Source organism: Gadus macrocephalus, chromosome 8, assembly GCF_031168955.1.
Source record: "Gadus macrocephalus chromosome 8, ASM3116895v1".
Taxonomy (NCBI): Eukaryota; Metazoa; Chordata; class Actinopteri; order Gadiformes; family Gadidae; genus Gadus; species Gadus macrocephalus.
The window spans coordinates 10,922,366-10,947,603 of record NC_082389.1 but is presented as its reverse complement, the minus strand read 5'-3'; the positions used below and the strand labels follow the sequence as shown (position 1 = coordinate 10,947,603).

The following is a 25,238-nucleotide window of genomic DNA, read 5'->3' as shown; positions in this document are numbered from 1 at the left end:
TGTTTTCCTTATCAGATATAGAATACATTTATTTTACAAGCATTTTGGAATATTTCTGTATTGATAATGACTGGAAATGATATTTCCTGTCAAATGCATTATACGGGTGGAACCAAAGTCCGCCTCCGTCTGATTCTCGGGGACGGTTTAGGCAGTTGCAGCCATAGCCAGTTCCCTTGAAGCGAAACCGGATGCCTTGACTCCACTGAACAGCTTGCCGTGACCAGAGTTGAACTCGTTTACCTTCTGACAGAACCAGCTCTAGAGGAGAGGAACGTTCCGCGGTGACAATGGGAGTACCCAAGTTCTACCGCTGGATCTCCGAGAGATACCCGTGTCTGTCCGAGGTGGTGAAGGAGCACCAGGTAACATGATGCTAACCTGTTAGCTCTACTGCTAAACAACACAGTGCTATCCTGTTAGCTCTGCTGCTATACAACACAGTGCTAAACAAAACTGTGCTATCCTGTTAGCCCTGCTGCTATACAACACAGTTCTAACCTTTTAGCTCTGCTGCTACATAATACTGGCTAACCCTTTAGGTCTACGAGCTACTAATCAAACATAGATGCTAACCTGGTAGCTCCACTGGCGGCTGTGGCAAAGGGAGAGCTGGTTCTATTCCTGGAGGGCAGGAGGGAGCACGGAGGTGACCCTTGTTCTGGTTCTACTGAGCAGAACCTTCTAGGGTCAGATGGTACGGGGTCGGTGTTGAAGGTCTCTGAAGGGAGGTGAACTCCTCAGGGACCTCCCGGGATCGGTTCTCCCGGTCTCACCAGCCATCCAGTAGATGACGCCTGGTGTCAATCAACCAGTGTCTTCTGAACACTATCCCCAACTCCTCACTGTTAACCCCGTCTCCTCACTACTAACCCCGTCTCCTCACTACTAGCCCCGTCGCCTCACTACTAACCCTGTCTGCTCTCTACTAACCCCATCTCCTCACTGCTAACCCCATCTCCTTGTTGGTACTAACATTATCTACCTGACCTGTCCGTTCAGATCACAGAGTTCGATAACCGCTACCTGTCCGTGTGTGTTCAGATCCCAGAATTTGATAACCTCTACCTGTCTGTGTATCATACTATGTGTGTGTTCAGATCCCCGAGTTTGATAACCTCTACCTGTATGTGTATCATACTATGTGTGTGTTCAGATCCCAGAGTTTGATAACCTCTACCTGTATGTGTATCATACTATGTGTGTGTTCAGATCCCAGAGTTTGATAACCTCTACCTGTATGTGTATCATACTATGTGTGTGTTCAGATCCCAGAGTTTGATAATCTCTACCTGTATGTGTATCATACTATGTGTGTGTTCAGATCCCAGAGTTTGATAACCTCTACCTGGACATGAACGGGATCATCCACCAGTGCTCCCACCCCAACGATGAGGACGTCCACTTCCGCATCTCTGAGGAGAAGATCTTTGCAGATATCTTCCACTACCTGGAGGTCCTGTTCCGCACCATCAAACCCCAGAAGGTGTTCTTCATGGCGGTGGATGGCGTGGCTCCCAGGGCCAAGATGAACCAGCAGAGAGGACGCCGGTTCAGGTAGACTCTGTTCTGATAGACTACTGAGTTACTACTACTGATGATCCAGGACCTTTAGGGTCAGAGGGTCAGGACCTCTAGGGTCAGAGAGGTTCTGATCCTAACCCTGCAAGGGTTTGCGCTGCCTGGCTACTGTTCTTGATATCTATATTAATAACTTGTGACCATGTTGATAATGATGATATCTACCCTCCTCCTGCAGGTCTGCCAAGGAAGCAGAAGATAAGATCAAGAAAGCTCTGGAGAAAGGAGAGATCCTCCCCACAGAGGCTCGCTTTGACTCCAACTGTATCACCCCAGGTACACACTAGGGATTTGACTTTTGCCCAAAAATCATATTCGAAGTTTGTTTGTTTATTAATATTAATATTCGAATATATTCAAATATTTATTCATAATATCTTGACCATTAAATGCCTTCAGTAAGACCTGGATTGGGCTTTGCGAGGTTTGTTTACCGGCATTGCTATGGTTACCGGTCTTGCGTGTTCCAACGGTTTATTAGGTTATTAATAAATCGCTGGCTAGTGGGCGGCTAATCATTACTTCATTCACTGCCTCTTCCGTGGTCATTACAATATTATGAATAGACTGCGTCGGGTTCTCCGACGTCTCTCCCTCTTGGCCTGCCCATAACAGGTTCCAAACATTAAGGGCTGCCTAATATTCGTTGTTAAATTAACATTTATTGAACTGTCTGTAAATCATGCCAGAAAAAAAATAAACGGCCGATACCACGTAAAAACGCAAATATCAGCCGACTATATCGGCCGGCCGATATATCGGTCGATCACTAGTCTCTAGGGTCAGGGTGGTGTTGAACCCTGTGTGTCCCTAGGGTCAGGGTTAGGGGGGTGTTAAACCCTGTGTGTCTCTAGGGTCAGGGTCAGGGGGTGTTAAACCCTGTGTGTCCCTAGGTACGGACTTCATGGCACGGCTCCAGGACCAGCTCCAGTACTTCGTGAACAGCAAGCAGACGTCAGACCGCAGCTGGCAGGGTGTCCAGGTGTACCTGTCCGGGCACGAGGTGAGACACCCCTACTGGAGGTAACCTGACCCCCTACTGGAGGTACCCTGACCCCCTCTGGAGGTACCCTGACCCCCTCTGGAGGTACCCTGACCCCTACTTTTCTGGGGGGACATGTTATTGATCTGGAGCTACATGTTATTGGTCTGGAGGTACATGTTATAGATCTAGAGGTACCATGTTATTAGTCTAGAGGTACATGTTGTTAATCTGTTATTGATCTAGAGGTACCAGGTTATTGGTACCTATATCCTGGTACCTCCCCGATCAATAACATCATAGGTGGTACTGATCTGTCAGGGTGATGCAACGTTTGATTATTGATGTCTTAATGATTCAAGACTCCAGGGGAAGGGCTGATTATTGATTAATGATGTCTAAATGATTCCGGGGAGGGGCTGATTATTGATTAATGATGTTTTAATGATTCCAGACTTCTGGGGAAAGAGCTGATTATTGATCAATGATGTCTTAATGTTTCCAGACTCCGGGGGAGGGGGAACATAAGATCATGGAGTTCATCCGCTCAGAGAACGCCCGGCCAGGTCACGACCCCAACACCCGCCACTGCCTATACGGCCTGGACGCAGATCTGGTGGGTGGGGGGGGGGGGTCTGTATTTGATTCAGATCAGGGTGTGTGTGTGTGTGTCATGTTAGGTCTGTTAGCCCGCTAATGAGTTAGTTGATTGTCTTTGTAGATAATGCTAAGTCTGTTAGTGTGTGTGTGTGTGTGTGTGTGTGTGTGTGTGTGTGTGTGTGTGTGTGTGTGTGTGTGTGTGTGTGTGTGTGTGTGTGTGTGTGTGTGTGTGTGTGTGTGTGTGTGTGTGTGTGTGTGAATGTAGGTCTGTAAGCCCGATAATAAGATGGTGGATCTGTGTGTGTGTGTGTAGATCATGCTAGGTCTGACCAGCCATGAGCCTCACTTCTCCTTACTGAGGGAGGAAGTTCGCTTTGGAGGGAAGAAATCCCAGAAGAGGTCAGACAAGTTTTGTAAATGTTTTATTTTATTTCTGGTAAATGCTTTTTATATCATCCATAGTAAATATGTTTTTATCATATCTGGTAAATATGTTTTATATTCTCCCTGGTAAATACTTTTTATATCATCTCTGGTAAATATGTTTTTATCATCTCTGGTAAATATGTTTTATATTATCTCGATGTAAGTTGTATCTATTTGGATAATGTATACTCTATACAGTGATAATATGTTCTTTATCTCGAGGATAGGGTAGATTCCATGAAAAATGTGTTGTATATCTGTAGGATAAGGTAGGTTCTATGTGTAATGTGCTGTATATCTGTAGGATAAGGTAGGTTCTATGTGTAATGTGCTGTATATCTGTAGGATAAGGTAGATTCTATGTGTAATGTGCTGTATATCTGTAGGATTAGGTAGGTTCTATGTGTAATGTGCTGTATATCTGTAGGATTAGGTAGGTTCTAATGTGCTGTATATCTGTAGGATAAGGTAGGTTCTAATGTGCTGTATATCTGTAGGATAACTGCCCCAGAGGAGACCACCTTTCACCTGCTGCACTTGTCCCTGATGAGAGAATACATAGACTACGAGTTCTCTGCTCTCCGGGTGAGACGCACACACAATCACACTCACAATCAGACGCACACTATCAAAATCAGACGCACACGCGTGGCCCTGCGGTCCTCATTGAGGGTTTCAATTCGCAATAACATATACACACACCTGATGCAACCGGTTCAATTCCATTCAATAAGCTTTATGGCACGACTATTGGTGTGGACAGTATTACCGATGCATTATTTATCTTTATTTTTTGTACCTGATGGAAGGATGTTTTATGCATAATTAAAATATTATATATATATATATATATATATATATATATATATATATATTTTTTTTATTACTGTTAGTATTATTCTATACTTTTTTGCATACATTATTAGTCAAGGCAGGGCCCTATTGTTGTTAAGGCGGCCGCCTTAACCATACAGTGCTGGGGAAAACACTGGCTTTTACAAAAGCAAGGACTTCTTATACAGTGTGGTCAGGATGCTGACAGCAGCTGTGCTCCTTAATAAACGTATAGTATAACAAGATGGTCAGCTATCGATGAACATCCGAAGGATGTTATAATAGGGACTGTGCCGAAGCAGTTGGACCATTGGCTGCTCAACCCTCCCCAGGGGGTCAAGATAACAGGCCTCAGTTACCGCCTTTAAACACACCGACAAAGTGGGGTCGCAGAGAGGCTCACGCCAACAAATGGCAATGAGAGAAACAAGACCACCCCATGTTATAGCTCACTCAGTGTTATAGATCACTACATGTTATAGATCACTACATGTTATAGCCCAATGACTGAGCCCTTGCTGCAGACCCAGATCGGGTTCCCGTACGACCTGGAGCGGATCATCGATGACTGGGTCCTCATGGGCTTCCTGGTGGGGAACGACTTCATCCCTCATCTCCCTAACCTCCACATCAACCACGACGCACTGCCCCTGCTGTACCGGACCTACATCAGCGTGCTGCCGCAGCTGGGAGGTGAGGCCCTCAATGCACTTCCTGACCCTGACCCTAACCCTGACGCTTACCCTGACCCTAGCCGTAACGCTGACCCTAAACCTGACCCTGCTTACCCTGACCCTGACCCTGCTTACCTTGACCCTAGCCCTGACACTAGCCCTGACCCTGACCCTAGCCCTGACCCTGACCCTTACGCGGACCCTGACCCTGTACCTGACCCTGACCTTAGTCTCTTGCTCTTAAACATGAAGTTATGTACTGAACTGCAAACAAACCTGAAGGGGATTGCCCCCAATCTTTTCCCCACAATGTCTCAGACCTTAAGTAGGTGAAACCTTAGCCTTTAGACTTTGTGTTCCTTGAGAAAGAAGACGCTGTATCCAAACAACCAGACCAAAGGAATGAGTTTGTTACATGCTGTGATGTATTCCAGGTTACCTGAACGAGAACGGACATCTGAACCTCGGGAACTTTGAGAAGTACCTTGAGAAGCTCTCGGAGGTAGGGCCCTGCATTACTACCTGCTTTCATTATCCATTAGGATGAGGAATGCATTACCTCCTTCTTTAATTATCCGTGAGGTAGGACCCTGCATTACCTGCTGCTTCCATTATCCATAAGGTGTTAGTTAGCTTCACCCCTGCTCACTACGGATCTGCTCCCCCAAACATAGAGCCTTACAGTATTTAGAATATTGACCTGGGATGTGGATGTATCGGTGCAACATGTCTGTGATGCATCAGCTGAATCCAAGTGTCCGGTAACCACCGTGCGTCTGTCACCCGGTGCCCCTAGTTCGACAGAGAACACTTCAACGAGGTGTTTGTGGACCTCAAGTGGTTCGAGAGCAAAGTGGGCAACAAGTACCTGAACGAGGCGGCCGGACAGGCGGCCGAGAAGGAGGCCGGCAGCAAGAAGGCCAAGAAGAGAGAGGTAAGGCCTGGGGCTGGGGGAGAGTGGTACGGCCTGGGGGAGAGAGAGGGGGGCTGGTCTAGAGCGGGACTGGTCTAGAGAGGGACTGGTCCGGAGCCCTGGGGCTGTGGGGGTAGAGGGGTATTCAGGTATGTGAACTCCTGTGTTTAAAGGGGAACTCCTGTGTTTGTTTGTAGGAGGCGTCTCTCTGTCTGGCAGGGCTGGCCTCAGCCAATAAGGAGCCCCCAGAGGAAGAAGAGGAGGAAGATGACATATTTGAGTCTGAGCTTCGGCAGTACAAACGCACCTACTACATGACCAAGATGGGCGTGGACGTAGTGTCAGAGTGAGCGCGCACACACACACACACACACACACACACACACACACACACACACACACACACACACACACACACACACACACACACACACACACACACACACACACACACACACACACACACACACACACACACACACACACAGTGAGCATTTTGTGGAAATGATGTAAAGTGTTTCAATGCGAGTTCAGTGTGTGATGTGTCTCTGTGCAGTGAGTTCAGTGTGTGATGTGTCTCTGTGCAGTGACTTCAGTGTGTGATGTGTCTCTGTGCAGTGACTTCAGTGTGTGATGTGTCTCTGTGCAGTGAGTTCAGTGTGTGATGTGTCTCTGTGCAGTGACTTCAGTGTGTGATGTGTCTCTGTGCAGTGACTTCAGTGTGTGATGTGTCTCTGTGCAGTGAGTTCAGTGTGTGATGTGTCTCTGTGCAGTGAGTTCCTGTCCGGCCAGGCCCGGTGTTACGTGGAGGGGATCCAGTGGATCCTTCACTACTACTACCATGGAGTCCAGTCCTGGAGCTGGTGAGACTCCACTGTCTGTGTCCAGGGCCTCATCCACGGGACAACACAGGACCTTTAAGATCAGGGGCTAGTACCAGTTGTAGTACTAGAAGCTGTATGCTAAATAGTACGAGGAGCTAGTATAACATCTGGCACTAGGAGCTAGTATACTAACTAGCACTAGGTGCTAGTATACTATCTAGCACTAGGAGCTGGTATACTAATTAACAATAGGAGCTGGTATATTAACTAGCACTAGGAGCTAGTCTCAATATTAGTACTAGGAGCTAGTATACTAACTAGAACTAGGAGCTAGTATACTAACTAGCACTAGGAGCTGGTATACTAACTAGTAATAGGAGCTAGTTTACTAACTAGCACTCGGTGCTAGTGTACTAACTAGCACTCGGTGCTAGTGTACTAACTAGCCCTCGGTGCTAGTGTACTAACTAGCCCTCGGTGCTAGTGTACTACCTAGCAGTGTATTAACTAGTACTACCTTGTGTTCCAGGTACTACCCCCACCACTACGCCCCCTTCCTGTCCGACATCAGGAACATCGCTGACCTGAGGTTGACCTTTGACCTAGGCCGACCCTTCATGCCCTTCCAGCAGCTGCTGGCCGTGCTACCAGCAGCGAGCAAAGACCTGCTACCCCAGAGCTACAGGGTAACACGCATACACACACACTACCCCAGAGCTACAGGGTAACACACGCACGCACACACACACACACTACCCCAGAGCTACAGGGTAACACACACACACACACACACTACCTCAGAGCTACAGGGTAACACACACACACTACCCATGAGCTACAGGGTAACACACGTACACACACACACAGGGTCATACAGATGCACAGAGGGTAACACACGCACACACACACTACCTCAGAGCTACAGGGTAACACACACACACCACCCATGAGCTACAGGGTAACACACACACACACACTACCCCAGAGCTACAGGGTAACACACGCACGCACACACACACACACTACCCCAGAGCTACAGGGTAACACACACACACACACACACTACCTCAGAGCTACAGGGTAACACACACACACTACCCATGAGCTACAGGGTAACACACGTACACACACACACAGGGTCATACAGATGCACAGAGGGTAACACACGCACACACACACTACCTCAGAGCTACAGGGTAACACACACACACCACCCATGAGCTACAGGGTAACACACACACACACTACCCCAAAGCTACAGGGTAACACGGTACTAACAGAGTTTCTCCTAGCCCCTGATGACCAGTGAGAGCTCGTCCATCATCCAGTACTACCCGCTGGACTTCAAGACGGACCTGAACGGGAAGCAGCAGGAGTGGGAGGCTGTGGTGCTCATCCCCTTCATCGACGAGGTACCGACACTTAGTACCTGCTCTGTAGGTCTGTTGGCAGTCTGTTAGTTACGTCTGTTTACAGTCCTTTAACAGTCTGTTGGCAGTCTGTTTAGTTACTTCTGTTTATAGTCTTTTTTAGAGTCTTTATTGTCTGCAAAGGCTGTTTAGTCTGTTTACAATCTGTTTAGTCTGTTTACAGTCTGTTAACAGTCTGAGCCGCTTTACAGGGTGTTTAGTCTCTTTACAGGTTCTTGAGTCTCTTTACAGTCCGATTCTCTTTACAGTCTGAGCCTCTATATAATTTGAGCCATTTTTCAGGGTGTTTAGTCTCTTTACAGGATGTTTAGTCTCTTTACAGGTAGTTTAGTGTCTTTACAGTCTGAGCCTTTTTTCAGTTTGTTTAGGATCCTTACAAGGTGTTAAGTCTCTTCACAAAATGTTTAGCCTCTGCAGTCTCAGCCTTTTTGCAGGGAGTTAAGTCTCTTTACAGGGTGCTTTGACTCTTTACAGTCTGAGCCACCTAACAGTGTCATTAGTCTATTTACAGTCTGAGCTTCTTTACAGGGTGTTTATTGTCTTTACAGTCTGAGCCTCTTTACAGGGTGTTTACTCTCTTTACAGACTGAGCCTCTTTACAGGATTTTTAGTCTCTTTACAGGTTGTTTAGTCCTTTTACAGGGTGTTTAGTCTCTTTACAGGGTGTTTAGCCTCCTTAGAGTCTGAGCCTCTTAACAGGGTGTTCACTCTCTTTACAGTCTGAGCCTCTTTACAGGGTGTTCACTCTCTTTACAGTCTGAGCCTCTTTACAGGGTGTTCACTCTCTTTACAGTCTGAGCCTCTTTACAGGGTGTTGAGCCTCTTTACAGGATGTTGTGCTCTGTGTGTTCAGAGGTGTTTGTTGGCAGCGATGGAGCCGTGCAACGAGCATCTGACTAAATGGGAGAAGACGAGGAACCGACACACCGAGTGCATCGTCTACACCTACGACACAGACGTAGACTTAACCTACCCCTCCCCACTGCCCCTGCAGTTCCCCAACATCACGCACTGCCATGTCAGGTGTGTGTCTGTCTGTGTCTGACAATTGTGTCAGAAGGCTGTGTCTGTCGGCTGTGTCTGTCTGTGTCTGACGTCTGTGTCTATGGGTTGCCAGGGCGACGGCCGTGCCGATGGACGCCTGGCACGTATCCATGGCCCACGTGGGACGACCCATTGACTGCTCGGCGCTCTACTTCTGTGGCTTCCCCACGCTGCAGCACATCAAACACAAGGTACCACTGGGACCTTACTGGGACACTACTGGTTATTACTGGGACCTTAATGTATACGACTGGTGCCTTACTGGGATACTACTCGTTTATTACTGGTACATTACTGGGATACTGCTAGTTTATTGCTGGTACCTTAATCTATACGACTGGGATGCCACTGGTACATTACTGGGATGCCACTGGTACATTACTGGGATACCACTGGTACATTACTGGGATACTACTGGTACAATACTGGGATACTACTGGTGACTTACTGGGATACTACTGCGATCTACTTCGGAATCCCCCAGGAAGGAGACCTCGCTGTAACCTGTGCGTTGCCTCTCTGTGACCTGTCTCTCTCTAACCTGTCTATAGTTCTATAAGAAGAAGGGTGGAGTGATGGTGTTCCAGCAGCCCAGCAGAGGAGAGAACACCATCCTGGAGATCATCCAGCAGGAGGAGCCAGTGAGAGAGACGCGCGCACACACACACACACACACACACACACACACACACACACACACACACACACACACACACACACACACACACACACACACACACACACACACACACACACACACATTAGGCTTATTGGCAGAGACAGCGTGGACAGGGTTAAATAAGGTCCCAATTCTCTAAATTGATGGCTTTTTTCAGTAACGCTGATAAAATAGATGACTATGTAGACGATCATATGACAAAGGACCATGTTTAAAGTGGTTCGGGGCTGGCTCTTAAAGGGGTACACACGTCCTCTGTGTGTCTCCTGAGGCGTGCTGGAGGTCTCACGGCCTCGTCTGTTCCCCAGCTGTGTGAGGAGGTGGCCGCCCGGGTCCTGGGGAGGCCGGTCTTCGTCAGCTGGCCCCACCTGGAGGAGGCCCGCGTGGTGGCGGTGTCAGACGGGGAGACCAGGTGAGACCAGCAGGGAGACCAGCAGACCGGCTGGTCAGGGGGAGGGGGGAGACCAGCAGTGTGGTGCCACGACCCCCGGTCAGTGTGTGCTCAGTGTCTGAGGGGGTCTGACGGGTGTGCCATCTGTGTTCCAGGTTCGTCCTCGAGGAACCCCCCGGGGTCCAGAAGGTCTACGAGCGGCCCTCCAGCCCCCCTCCAACCAGGACCTCACACCTCTCTGACAAGGACCACAAGGACTGGGTGAAGGACGTCCAGGGGAACACGGAGCAGTAAGTCTGGCTGCACCCTGACTTCTAGAGCTACTATTGGAACCACTGAGGAGGGCTGAGTGGGGAACCCTCTCCCTGGCCTCCTGAAGAGGAAGGATTAATGGTGAACTCTCTCCCTAGCTTCATGAAGAGGAAGGGCATCGTGGTGAAGGAGACGGCGGTGGTGGTGTACGTCCAGCAGCTGACGGGGAGGAAGTACGTCCCCCTCCCCGACGGGTCGGTGGTCCTGGAGAAACAGTGGTCCAGACAGGTCCTAAACTTCCCCTACCAGACCGTGGTCAAGGTACTATACTGAAGTATACTACACACTATACCACACACTATACCTCACACTATACCACACACCATACTAAACACTATACTGCACACTATACTACACACTGTAACACACTTTACCACACATCATACTACACACTATACTACACACATTGTACCACACTATAATACACATTATACTATACTACACCACACTACACTACACTACACCACACTTTACTACACCATACTTTATTAAACTATACCACACTATACTACACTACACACTATAGTACACTATAATACTAGACCCTATAACATCTACAAACACAATTACATATATTCATCAGCATTAAAGTGTGTGTGTGTGTGTGTGTGTGTTAGGACATCGAGGCGTTTGATTCGTGCCACGCCCGCTTCAGGACGCTGGAGGAGCTCTTCCCCCCGACCAGCAACGTGTTCATGGTGGGACACCCCTACTACGGGGCCCTGGGAGAGGTAAACACAGAGACACACCCCTACTACGGGGCCCTGGGAGAGGTACACAGAGACACACCCCTACTACGGGGCCCTCTGAGAGGTACACACACAGAGACACACCCCTACTACGGGGCCCTCAGAGAGGTAAACACAGAGACACACCCCTACTACGGGGCCCTCTGAGAGATCAGACACTGCTGGCCCAGGCTCACAGGCCCGTTCTGATGTCCACAGGTGCTTGATTCCAGTGATGTCATCAAAGAGGGCCGGGTCCGAGTCGTCTTCAACGTCCCGCAAGAACCACAGCTAGAGTCTCTGATCCACAACCAGCATGTAAACAAACACGCACGCGCATGCACGCACACTTGACTTATGTTAACCTGTGTGTGTTATGTTAACCTGTGTGTGTGTGTGTGTGTGTGTGTGTGTGTAGAAGTTCTCTGTGCGCTACAGCCCCGGCTACATCCTGGCGTCCCGTCTGGGCGTCACCAGCTACCTGGTGTCACGCTTCTCAGGGAGCATCTTCATTGGCCGAGGATCCAAGAGGAAGTAAGCCCCGCCCCCTAACTCCCACAACACCACCCCAGCAGGACACAACCCCAACCAACACAACTTGACACCACCCCACCCAAGCAACACAACCCCACCCAACATAACACCACTCAATCAATCAACAAATCACCACACAACCCAACAGTACCAAACAACATCATGTAGATGTACGATAGAAACCTGTCTGTCTGCCCGTGTGGTGAGCAGAAGGCAGAGGTGTATAGTAACCTGCCTGTCTGTCTGTCTGTCAGCCCGTGTGGTGAGCAGAAGGCCAACGTGGGGTTGAACCTGAAGTTCAACAAGAAGAACGAAGAGGTGCCGGGCTACACCCGGCGGACGGAGAAGGAGTGGCTCTACTCCTCTGCCGTGGAGGAGCTGCTGGGGGAGTACCTGGACAGGTGCCCGTCTCACCTTCCTCTCTCACCTCCCTGTCTCAGCCCCCCGTCTCACCCTCCTGCCTCCCGTCTCACCCTCCTGCCTCCACCTCCTGTCTCAACACCCCGTCTCACCTCCTGCTCTGGTCGGACCGCTGCTGCTCCGGAGGTTGTTGACTGTGTGTGTGTGTGTGTGTGTGTGCAGGTTCTCGGAGGTGTTCGACCTGGTCTCCAGGAACAGTCATGATGATGTGTTCTATGAAGATGACATCTGGCCTGCAGCGGAACACAATGGGTAACACACACACACACACACACACACACACACACACACACACACACACACACACACACACACACACCCTGAGGTCGTCCAATAGCTGAGCCCTAACTCAGAGGGCCCGTGGCTCCTCCCCCAGGGCCCAGAAGGTCTCTGAGATCACTTCCTGGCTGCGGGAGCATCCTGTCAGCCTGGTCGGACGCACGTCATGTGACCTCCAGGTGCTGGACGGCAACATCGTGGAGAAGATCGAGGAGCAGGTGGAGAGGGCCAAGGTACCTCATTCTCTGCCTCACTCTCTCACTACCTCAGTATTTACCTACCTCCCGCTTTCACCGTCTCACTCACAGAACATTCAGTATGTAGAATTACTTTTTCCCTTGAATCATTAATCTGTCCCTCTCTGTCTCTGTCTCTCTCTGTCTCTCTCTCTCTCCTAGACTAAGAAGAGCAGTAAGAAGGTCCGTGTGACTGTGAGGCCTCATCTCCTTTTCAAGGTGAGACTAACCCCTGGACCCTCTAGACCCCCTGGACCCCCCAGTCCCTCTAGACCCCCCGGTCCCTCAAGACTCCCCAGTCCCTCTGGACCCCCTGGACCCTCTAGACCCCCCGGCCCCTCTAGACAAGGGATGGGTAACTCTCATGATGAAGTGGGCCACAATGGTTCATCATCACATCAGAGGGCAGGGACATGATTGCGCACTTCAACTAATCGGTTATGAGAGAAGCTACAAAATCATATTAATAAAAAAAAAGAAAAGGCTTATCCATATATGTCTGGATCAGCGGCGGCTGGTGATCAATTTGTGTGGGGGGGATAGTCGTGGACCGGGGGTCTGGGGTTCCTCCCCCAGAAAAGGTTGAATTTGGTAGATGTGATTTCCTGCATTCTGGTACATTTTGGGGATGGCCACTAACTACAAATTCATTCAGATTCATGGCCAACATACATTAATTTCATATTTTAAATTCTGAAATGCATTTTCTACATGTCTACTGTATGCTCTTGTTAAACCACAAATACAACATGTTTGTTTTAAAAGAAACAACAACAGTCACATGAGTGATTAGTATGTTTTTCGGTGTAAAGGGCTCACATACATCATCATTCAATGATGGCACAAAACTGAAAAACAGCGGCCAAACATTAAGTGCATCAACATTACATTGTGTGTTTCAGCCCATGGAGCAGCACCAGGGCGTGGTCCCCGACCCGGACGCAGAGTTCCAGCTGTTTGACCGTGTGGTCAACATCAGGGACAGCTTCACCGTCCCGCTGGGCCTCAGGGGCACCGTGGTGGGCATCCAGGGAGGTGGGTCCACTCTCCCCTACGGGCCTCACAGGAACCCCCTCTAGTCCTCACACTAACCCCCAATAGACCCTACACTGACCCCCTCTAGTCCTCACACTGACCCCCTCTAGTCCTCACACTGACCCCCAATAGACCCTACACTGACCCCCTCTAGTCCTCACACTGACCCCCTCTAGTCCCCACACTGACCCCCTCTAGTCCCCACACTGACCCCCTCTAGTCCCCACACTGACCCCCTCTAGTCCTCACACTGACCCCCTCTAGTCCCCACACTGACCCCCTCTAGTCCCCACACTGACCCCCTCTAGTCCTCACACTAACCCCCTCTAGTCCCCACACTAACCCCCTCTAGTCCTCACACTGACCCCCTCTAGTCCCCACACTGACCCCCTCTAGTCCTCACACTGACCCCCTCTAGTCCTCACACCGACCCCCTCTAGTCCTCACACTAACCCCCTCTAGTCCCCACACTAACCCCCTCTAGTCCTCACACTGACCCCCTCTAGTCCTCACACTGACCCCCTCTAGTCCTCACACTGACCCCCTCTAGTCCCCACACTAACCCCCTCTAGTCCTCACACCGACCCCCTCTAGTCCCCACACTGACCCCCTCTAGTCCTCACACTAAGCCCCTACGGTCCCCCGATCCAACATACATTAATTTCATATTTTCCATGCTGAAATGCATTTGTCCATCTGTCTATACTCTTATTAAATGACAAATACAACAAGTTTGTTTTAAAAGAAACAACAGCCACATGAGTGATTAGTGTTTTTTGTTGCCAAGGGCTCACATACATCATTATTCAATGATGGCACAAAACTGAAAAACAGAGGCCCAATATTAAGTGCAACAACATTATATTCAGTGCAGTTGTAGTAGTTGTAGTGGTTACACTACAAACCGCAGTAGGTGGAGTGGTTACACTACAACTACTAGTCCTCACACTAACCCTCTACGGTGCCAACACTAACCCCCCGCGGTCCTCAAACTAACCCCTACGGTCTTATAGTCAACTCAATCAATATGCATTCATTCATGTTTGTGTGTGTGTGTGTGTGTGTGTGTGTGTAGCTGCCAGGGAACCAGAAGTCCTTTATGAGGTCGTGTTTGATGAAGAGTTTGTTGGAGGACTCACCATCAGGTAATCTCGCTCTCTCGCTCGCTCTCTCTTCCTCTCTCGCTCTCTCTCTCTGACCTGTGTGTGTGTGTGTGTGTGCGCCCAGGTGCACTATGGGCCGTGGGTACCGCCTCCCCTCCTGCGCTCTGATCAACCTGTCCCATGGAGTCCGGGCGGAGAGCGGAGCGCACAAACTGACCGCCATCGTGAAGCCCCAGCGCCAGGCCGGCCCCCCCCCCCAGGTATCACACCCCTCTGTCCCCCTCTATACCCCTCTGTACCCCTCTGTACCCCTCTGTACCCCCTATTTACACCCTGATCCGTCTCCAGAACAACCACAAGCAGCCCGGAGGGGGGAGGACAGAACCCCAGGGAGGCAGGAAGCCAAACACCAAGGTAACCCTAACCTCTGACCCCTGACCTCTAACCCCTGACCTCTAACCCTGACCCTAACCAGAATGTCAAGGTAACCCTGACCCCTAACTCTGACCCTAACCCTGACCTCTAACCCTAAGCAGAATGTCAAGTTAACCCTGACCCCTGACCTCTAACCCTGACCTCTAACCCTGACCTCTATCCTGACCCCTGACACTAAGAAGCAGCTAACCATTGGTTTGTAGTCAATTAGCGGTTGATTCTTGTTGCTCATTCATTTAGATTCTCCTCTTCCTCCTCCTCAGGTAAAAGAGGAGTTCACCAATGCCTGGCAGACGGCAAAGAACGCTGGACCCCCTCAGAAACCCCCAGGACACTGGCAGAGCTCTGTGAGGACCCTACACTACCATACACCACACTGTACACACTGACCACACCCCAGGACACTGCAGAGCTCTGTGAGGACCCTACACTACCATACACCACACTGTACACACTGACCACACCCCAGGACACTGGCAGAGCTCTGTGAGGACCCTACACTACCATACACCACACTGTACACACTGACCACACCCCAGGACACTGCAGAGCTCTGTGAGGACCCTACACTACCATACACCACACTGTACACACTGACCACACCCCAGGACACTGCAGAGCTCTGTGAGGACCCTACACTACCATACACCACACTGTACACACTGACCACACCCCAGGACACTGCAGAGCTCTGTGAGGACCCTACACTACCATACACCACACTGTACACACTGACCACACCCCAGGACACTGCAGAGCTCTGTGAGGACCCTACACTACCATACACCACACTGTACACACTGACCACACCCCAGGACACTGCAGAGCTCTGTGAGGACCCTACACTACCATACACCACACTGTACACACTGACCACACCCCAGGACACTGCAGAGCTCTGTGAGGACCCTACACTACCATACACCACACTGTACACACTGACCACACCCCAGGACACTGCAGAGCTCTGTGAGGTCCAGACTACACCACCATACACCACACTGTACACACTGACCACACCCCAGGACACTGCAGAGCTCTGTGAGGACCCTACACTACCATACACCACACTGTACACACTGACCACACCCCAGGACACTGCAGAGCTCTGTGAGGACCCTACACTACCATACACCACACTGTACACACTGACCACACCCCAGGACACTGCAGAGCTCTGTGAGGTCCAGACTACACCACCATACACACTATATACACTGTATACACTACCATCTACACACGGTATACACTAGACACACCCTACATGCACACTTTTTATACTACCATCTACACACTATATATACACTGTACACTATACACACCCTACATTGTATACACTACCATCTACACACTATACACTGTCCACTACATCTTCACACTGTATACATTAGACACACCCTATATACACACTATATACACCGTACACTGCCATCTACACACTGCATACACTAGACACAAACTATATGCACACTATATAAACTAGCATCTACACACTATATACACTACCATCTACACACTATATACATCCTATATACACTCTGTACACACTAGACACACCCTAGACTACCATCCACACTATACACACCCTATATACACTGTACACTGTAGTATACACACTATGTATACTACACACTATATACACTAAACACACCCTATATACACACTATATACCACCATCTACACACTGTATATACTATCCTGTACTATACGGTGTATCTACCTGTTATGTATGTTTAATTAACATTTTCCTATTTTCCTCTCTAGGAAGGAAATATTCAACAGAATAAACCCCAGCAACACACTACTCCTAACAACAAGACAGTAAGACGCACACACACTCCTCACAAGACAGTAGTACGCACACACACTCCTCACAACAAGACATTAAGACAAACTCCTAACAATAAGACAGTAAGACAAACTCCTAAAAACAAGACAGTAAGGCGCACACGCACTCCTCACAGCAAGACAGTAAGACAAAATCCTAACAAGACAGTAAGACAAACTCCTAAAAACAAGACAGTAAGACACACGCACACAAACGGTTATACAATACCCCATGGGGACGGTTCCCATGGTGACGAACCTTAGAGGGGCCTCCATAGAGGTGGACCTCAGACTCTATCTTGTGCTGTTTTGCTCCAGGCTCCTGGTGGATTCAGACTGTTGAAGAGAAATGAAGATGCCAACCCTCATCTCCCTCCAAACATCTCTGCTAGCAAGGTACAAAGCCATGCTAACCATAGGCTGGCCATAGGCTAACTATGTGCTAACCATAGGCTGGCCGTAGGCTAACTGTGTGCTACCCATAGAATGGCAATAGGCTAACAGTGCTAACCATAGGCTTGCCATGTGCTTACTATGTGCTAAGCTATGTTATGCTATCATCTCTCCTCTCAGGCTTCCACTGAGTTTGAGGAGCTCATCGCCAACCTCAAGATCTCCCACAGCAACCAGCAGATCTCCCATGGCAACCAGCAGATCTCCTATGGCAACCAGCAGATCTCCCATAGCAACCTGCACGGCCCCGTCCCCCTCCCTCCTCCACAGCAAGCCAGCAACCAATCAGACGGACCGCTGTCTCCACAGTCCTTCGCTATGGTAAGAATATAAAATACACAATAATACACTACACATGGAGTGGTAGTGGGAATATATAATACCGTACATAGTAGTACTAGTAGTAATATATAATACACTATAGATGCACTACTCGTGTAGTAGTAGTGGTAGTGGTGGTTACTTAAGCAATATCACATGAGAGGGAGCAACGTCGTGGCTCTATATCAGCGCTGCTGTGATTCGGCCGTAGGTACGAGGCCGGCGGTAATCACAGCAGCGCTGATGTTGAGCCACAACATTGCCACCTCGAGTGTGATATTGCTTTTATACAACAGTTATACTAGTAATGTGTACTGTGATGTTGGACGCTCATATCAGCGCTCCTGCAGAGCTCATGGAATGTCTCTTGTCCAATCAAATTACTCGCTCAGAACCACTGTTGTATAAAATACACTAGTAGTAGTAGTAGTAGTAGTAGTAGTAGTAGTAGTAGTAGTAGTAGTAGTAGTAGTAGTAGTAGTAGGGGTGCAACGGATCACAAAACTCACGGTTCGGATCGTGTCACGGTTTTTGAGTCACGGGTCGGATCATTTTAGGATCAACAACAACAATAAAGATAACAACAAAAATATAATACTAGTAGTATATAATACACTATGGATATAGCTGTAGTGGTAAGAATATATAATACACTATAGATATGTTAGTAGTATATAATACACTATAGATATATCTTTAGTAGTTCTGGTGAGCATCTCCTCCTCTGATTGGCTGTAGAAGGGGACCATGGTGCTCAAGGAGATGTTGAAGATTGACAGCCCTAGCCCCGCCCCCTCAGGAAGCCAGCAACCAACCAGGAGACGGTCCTCTAAGAAGCTTGGTAAACTCATGCACTCACTCATTACCTCACTCACTCACTACCTCACACACCTGCTACATTACTCACTACCTCACTTACCAACTCACTTACTCACTCACTCACTACCTCACTCACTCACTCACTTACTCCCTCCCTCCCTCCCTCCCTCCCTCCCTCACTCACTCACTCCCTCCCTCCCTCCCTCCCTCCCTCCCTCACTCCCTCACTCCCTCACTCACTCACTCACTCACTCACTCACTCACTCACTCACTCACTCACTCACTCACTTACTCCCTCCCTCCCTCCCTCACTCACTCACTCACTCACTCACTCCCTCACTCACTCACTCACTCACTCACTCACTCACTCACTCACTCACTCACTCACTCACTCACTCACTCACTCACTCCCTCCCTCACGCCTCGTGCCCACTGCATCCGTCCGTTGACTGATCCCCATTGACTTCGAATGGGGACGGACGAGCAATGCATTGTGGATCCGTGAGCTCCCTTTGAGCCTTTGTATCCGTCAAAAAGTTGAAAAATGTTCAACTTTTTCGGCAGCGACGGATCCGTCATCCAATCAGATCGCGTATGCAAATTTAAGCACTGACACTACTCAGGCTCGGACGACCCTGGAAACCACCCCCATCTGTCAGCCACGCCTTCTGAGTCCTTTGACTGACGGTGCAGTGGGCACGAGGCGTCACTCACTACCTCCCTCACTCACTTCCTCACTCACTACCTCACTCTCTTCCTCCCTCACTACCTCACTCACTACCTCACTCACTTCCTCACTCACTTCCTCCCTCACTTCCTCACTCACTTCCTCACTCACTTCCTCCCGCACTACCTCACTCACTTCCTCACTCTCTTCCTCCCTCACTACCTCACTCACTACCTCACTCACTTCCTCCCGCACTACCTCACTCACTTCCTCCCGCACTACCTCACTCACTTCCTCCCTCACTACCTCACTCACTTCCTCCCGCACTACCTCACTCACTTCCTCCCGCACTACCTCACTCACTTCCTCCCTCACTACCTCACTCACTTCCTCCCTCACTACCTCACTCACTTCCTCCCTCACTACCTCACTCACTACCTCACTCACTTCCTCCCTCACTACCTCCCTCACTTCCTCCCTCACTTCCTCACTCACTTCCTCCCTCACTACCTCACTCACTACCTCACTCACTTCCTCACTCACTTCCTCACTCACTTCCTCCCTCACTTCCTCCCTCACTACCTCACTCACTACCTCACTCACTTCCTCACTCACCCCCTTCTGCTGTCCCCTTTCAGCGGCTCAGATGAACGCCCCTCAGACTGAGTCACATGTTGTGGGTCACCAGGCCACGCCCTTCCAGGCCACGCCCTTCCAGGCCACGACCTTCCCGGCCACGCCCCTCCAGGATAAGCCCCTCCCCCTGGGTCTTGGGGCGGCGGGTCCTGGGGTGGCGGCGGAGCTCTCTAGGGTCTGCGTGGGTCTCGGCATCGGAGCTCCAGACATCAGCAGCATGCGCACCAGACAGGTACTACTGTAATGTGATAGTACCATACTATCACATCATATATATATATATATAGAGATAACATTACTGTAACATTACATTGCTATACTACGATAACATTGCTATGCAATTACTATTCTATACTATAACATTACTATGCATAACAACACATTAACATACAATCATAACATTTCTATAACATTACTCATAATATACTCTAACATTACCATACCATCAAATTACTATAACATTACAATATTATCACATTCCTATAACATTACAATACTATCACATTACTGTAACAGTACATTAAGATACTACTATAACTTACTACTACTAACTTATTACTATAACGTTACTATAACATTACTATTTTATAAATTACTATCTTATAACATTAGTATTCTATACTGTAACATTACTATAACATAACTCATCGTATACTATAACATTACTTTATTATAACAATGCATTACTCATAATATAACATTGCAACATTACTATAGTGCTATAACATTGCTCATACTATAACATTACTATACTATAAAATGACTACTACTATCGCATTACTATAACATCACAATACTATAACATTGTTACACTATAACATTACTATACTACTTTCCCATCACAATACTATCACATTACTATACAATAACATGACAATGCTATCATTACTATGACATTCCTACACTATCACATTACTATAACATCACAATACTATCATTACTATAACATTGCTATACTATAACATTAATGTACCTTAACATTACTATACTAGCATATCACAATACTATCAAATTAGAATACTAACTACACTATCACAATCATATACTATAACATTACTATACTATCTTATTACTATAACATTGAGACACTATACTATAACATTACAATACTATCACATTACTATAGCTTTTCAATACTATACTATCCCATAAAAATATATGATCACATTACTATACTATAACCTTACAATATTACTATAACTTTACTATAACAATACAACACTATACCATCACAGTTCCATACTATTCCATACTATAATAATATAAATGTGTATACAGGTATATCAGCCTCACTATGTGGTTTGTCTGAAATGTATCTACAGGCTAGTGGGGGTCTCTGTCTTTACTCGGGTCAGGAGGGGAGTCATGAATGGGCTGGTGGTCTCAGGGCTGGTGGCCTGTCGAACAGACTGGTGGCCTGTCTAACAGACTGGTGTTCATGTTGTCCTCAGGGCCTGGTGGCCTGTCTAACAGACTGGTGTTCATGTTGTCCTCAGGGCCTGGTGGCCTGTCTAACAGACTGGTGTTCATGTTGTCCTCAGGGCCTGGTGGCCTGTCTAACAGACTGGTGTTCATGTTGTCCTCAGGGCCTGGTGGCCTGTCTAACAGACTGGTGTTCATGTTGTCCTCAGGGCCTGGTGGCCTGTCTAACAGACTGGTGTTCATGTTGTCCTCAGGGCCTGGTGGCCTGTCTAACAGACTGGTGTTCATGTTGTCCTCAGGGCCTGGTGGCCTGTCTAACGGCCTGGTGGCCTGTCTAACAGACTGGTGGCCTGTCTAACAGACTGGTGTTCATGTTGTCCTCAGGGCCTGGTGGCCTGTCAGGTGAAGCTGTCTAACGGACTGGTCCTCCAGGGACCGCAGTGTCCCTCAGAACACGAGGCCAAGGAGAAGGCTGCCCTGCTCACCCTGCAGAGACTGGTGAGAAAACCACTGACACACCTAGGAAACCTCAATAATACACCTAGGAAACCTCAATAATACACCTAGGAAACCTCAATAATACACCTAGGAAACCTCAATAATACACCTAGGAAACCTCAATAATACACCTAGGAAACCTCACTAACAGGAACTAGGAAACCTCAATAATACACCTAGGAAACCTCACTAACAGGAACTAGGAAACCTCAATAATACACCTAGGAAACCTCAATAATACACCTAGGAAACCTCAATAATACACCTAGGAAACCTCAATAATACACCGAGGAAACCTCACTAATACACCTAGGAAACCTCAATAATACACCTAGGAAACCTCACTAACAGGAACTAGGAAACCTCACTGATACAGGAACTAGGAAACCTCACTGATACAGGAACTAGGAAACCTCACTGATACAGGAACTAGGAAACCTCACTGATACAGGAACTAGGAAACCTCACTGATACAGGACCTAGGAAACCTCACTGATACAGGAACTAGGAAACCTCACTAACACACCCAGGAAACCTCACTAATACACCTAGGAAACTAACATAGGACCTAGGACACCTCACTAACACAGGACCTAGGTTAGTCTAGTGAGGACCTTTTTGTTATGATCCTAGTTTGTAGTTTATTATGAATTAGTTAATACATGTGTGTGTGTTTATGTTTAATCTGTGTGTGTGTGTGTTTCTGTTTCTATGCAGACGTCGATGGGGCTGGGCTTCCCCCTCCCCCCCTCCATGTTCTCGGGGATCGGAACAATGAGGAGTCCTCACATGGGAGCCACTCCCCCTCTGTTCAACCAATCAGGTCAGTATACTGTACCTGCTTTTATTTTTGTTTTGTTCCTCTGTTGTTGTTGTTGTTGACGTTCCTCTCTGTTGTTGTTGTCCAGCAGGGGGCGTTCTGATGCCCCCCCAGGCCTATGGTCCCCTGTGGGGTCTGACCCCCCCCCACCCCAACCAGCCCTTCTTCATGGGGCCGGGGACCTTCCCCGGAGCCGCCCGAGGTCCTGCCCCTGCCCGGGGCCCCGCCCCCTCCCCCTCCCTGCCCATCGGATCACATAACCAGTTCGTTCCTCTACAGGTAACCATGACAACCACCGAGTCATCAAACACACACTGAGACATCAAACACAAACTGAGACACCAAATACACAGAGACTTCTTTGTAACCAGTTGTCATACTAACTGGTCTCCTCCTCTTCCTCAGGTGACGAAGAAGAGGGTGTCCTCAAACAGGAAGGGCCAGGATGGCAGAGAGTTCTACAGGAAGCAGAACCTGCCAACCGGCCAATCACAGGCCACTAGCCAACACGCCGGCCAATCACAAGGCCAGGGTAAAGTGGACCCACCCCCTGGCAATAGAAGCCCCGCCCCCTCCGGCCAGCCTGAAGGCATGGCCGCGACGACCACCCAATACACGCCCCCCCGCCAAGCCCCGCCCCACACACCTGGCTCCGCCTCCAAGAGGAGAAACAGGAAGCTGGCGGTCAACTTCCTGCCGGCTAAAGTCTCTGAGTGACGCGTGTGGAGTGGAGGGGGATGAGTTGACTCCTCCTCCTTGTCCTGATCATGTGTTACTCATCTCGTTACTCGACCGCCAGCGACGCCCACTGACAGGATGCTAACATTAGGAAAGCATTGTTTAACTAATTCTAAAACATTTAATCCACATTCAGAGAGACACATGTTACTTACTGCCAGACATTATTCATAATCAGCCTTGGATCTCATCTTGTTTTAAGCCAATTAAACGTCTTGATAAAACAAAAAATACTTTATAAATCCATTTATTCGTTTTAACTGTTGAGCAGCAAGGTTTCCACCTAAGTCTCGAGTATCCAGTTGTGTTACCTTAACTGAGCTCAATGTTGGGTTGTGTTAATGTAACTACACTTGCATTGTTGTTACCATAACTAAACTCTGTAGCGTTGTATTACCGCTACACTTCAAAATGTTGTTGTACAATAACTACACTCCATAACATTGGGTTGTGTTACCGTAACTACACTCTGTGATGTTGTGTTACTGCTACACTCCCTAGCATTCGGTTGTGTCACCCTAGCATTGGGTTGTGTCAACCTAGCGTTGGGTTGTGTCACCCTAGCGTTGTGTTACACACCTCAGCTCTAAATTAATTCATGACTATCTCAAAGGAGGTGGATTTTAATTTTTGATCACGATTGTTTTAATTCTTTAAGTCTGGATATTTTAAAGGCAGCGTGTTTCTTTGAGGAAAGCTGTTTAACTGTTTGTACACTGATTGTTTGAAGGCTGTTTCCAGCTGCATGTTGTCTTACTGCCAAGGAATGTGCAGCAAATAAAGTTTCTTTCTTATCGCACAACACAGTGCTTCTGTTCTGGTGAGCAGCCCATTGCTGGACGACCGTTTACCCTGGGCAACTAGACACGTTGACTCGTCACACTAGACATGTTGACATGTTCACACTCGACATGACACTAGTCATGTGGACACTAGACATGTTGACAATAGACATGTTGACATGCTGATGCGAGACATGTGGACATGCTGACACTAGACAGGTTGACACTAGTCATGTTGACACTAGTCATGTGGACACTAGACATGTGGACACTAGACATGCTGACACTAGTCATGCTGACACTAGTCATGTTGACATTTGGACAGGTTGACAATAGACCTGTTGGTAGTGTGCAAATGCATAACTAGACATGGTTCTGAAGTAAATGCATGTGGTTGCGTTATCCCACTTGTCGTCATTTTCCGTGAGCATGCTAACTAGCTACTGGTAGCTAACAAGCTAGCCTTCTGTTTGAAGTCCCGGGCCGTTGGGGGTGGATCAGGGATTTAATTAATGATGTTGGATCCTTTGCAGATATTGGGCGAACACAGGCATTTTCCACTAAATCAGAAATCTACAATATCTTAATTTCGGGGCTACAACCAACCTGTGTTATAGTTATCCAAACTGTCACCAGACGGCCTTCTGGCCATCGATCTCTTCGTCTTAAAGCACACCTCACACATTTCTGCAAATTGGGACAGGGTTTAGTAAATCCTCCCAAATGACAGCTGATGGTCCCCCCCAGGGCTTGTTGTGCTTCCCCGGTTCGTTGCTTTGATTGGTTGTAAGCCTA

General features: G+C 48.3%; 1 protein-coding gene across 7 annotated transcripts; it reads left to right on the top strand.

The window, feature by feature from the left end:
* Positions 1 to 146: 146 nt before the first annotated feature.
* Positions 147 to 24,463, top strand: xrn1 (5'-3' exoribonuclease 1). Of its 7 annotated transcripts, none has more exons than XM_060058845.1 (41): positions 147 to 365; positions 1,325 to 1,557; positions 1,760 to 1,857; positions 2,475 to 2,584; positions 3,069 to 3,179; positions 3,477 to 3,562; positions 4,087 to 4,174; positions 4,948 to 5,116; positions 5,532 to 5,599; positions 5,894 to 6,031; positions 6,208 to 6,356; positions 6,784 to 6,873; positions 7,364 to 7,520; positions 8,127 to 8,246; positions 9,118 to 9,287; positions 9,382 to 9,499; positions 9,860 to 9,949; positions 10,296 to 10,399; positions 10,534 to 10,668; positions 10,789 to 10,951; positions 11,308 to 11,421; positions 11,638 to 11,736; positions 11,837 to 11,952; positions 12,147 to 12,353; positions 12,535 to 12,624; positions 12,749 to 12,884; positions 13,050 to 13,106; positions 13,790 to 13,922; positions 14,998 to 15,067; positions 15,150 to 15,285; positions 15,374 to 15,439; positions 15,724 to 15,807; positions 17,225 to 17,281; positions 17,606 to 17,683; positions 17,861 to 18,061; positions 18,800 to 18,902; positions 20,186 to 20,415; positions 21,990 to 22,103; positions 22,821 to 22,926; positions 23,015 to 23,202; positions 23,329 to 24,463. In XM_060058845.1, the coding sequence occupies exons 1-41, from the start codon at positions 291 to 293 to the stop codon at positions 23,638 to 23,640; spliced, it is 5,169 nt and encodes a 1,722-aa protein (XP_059914828.1). In that variant the 5' UTR covers positions 147 to 290; the 3' UTR covers positions 23,641 to 24,463. The 7 variants fall into 7 exon arrangements, 6 of the variants coding, with proteins under 6 accessions (XP_059914828.1, XP_059914827.1, XP_059914830.1 ...); XM_060058844.1 differs by having other exon boundaries at positions 23,012 to 23,202; XM_060058849.1 differs by having other exon boundaries at positions 148 to 365; positions 12,207 to 12,353.
* Positions 24,464 to 25,238: the final 775 nt, after the last annotated feature.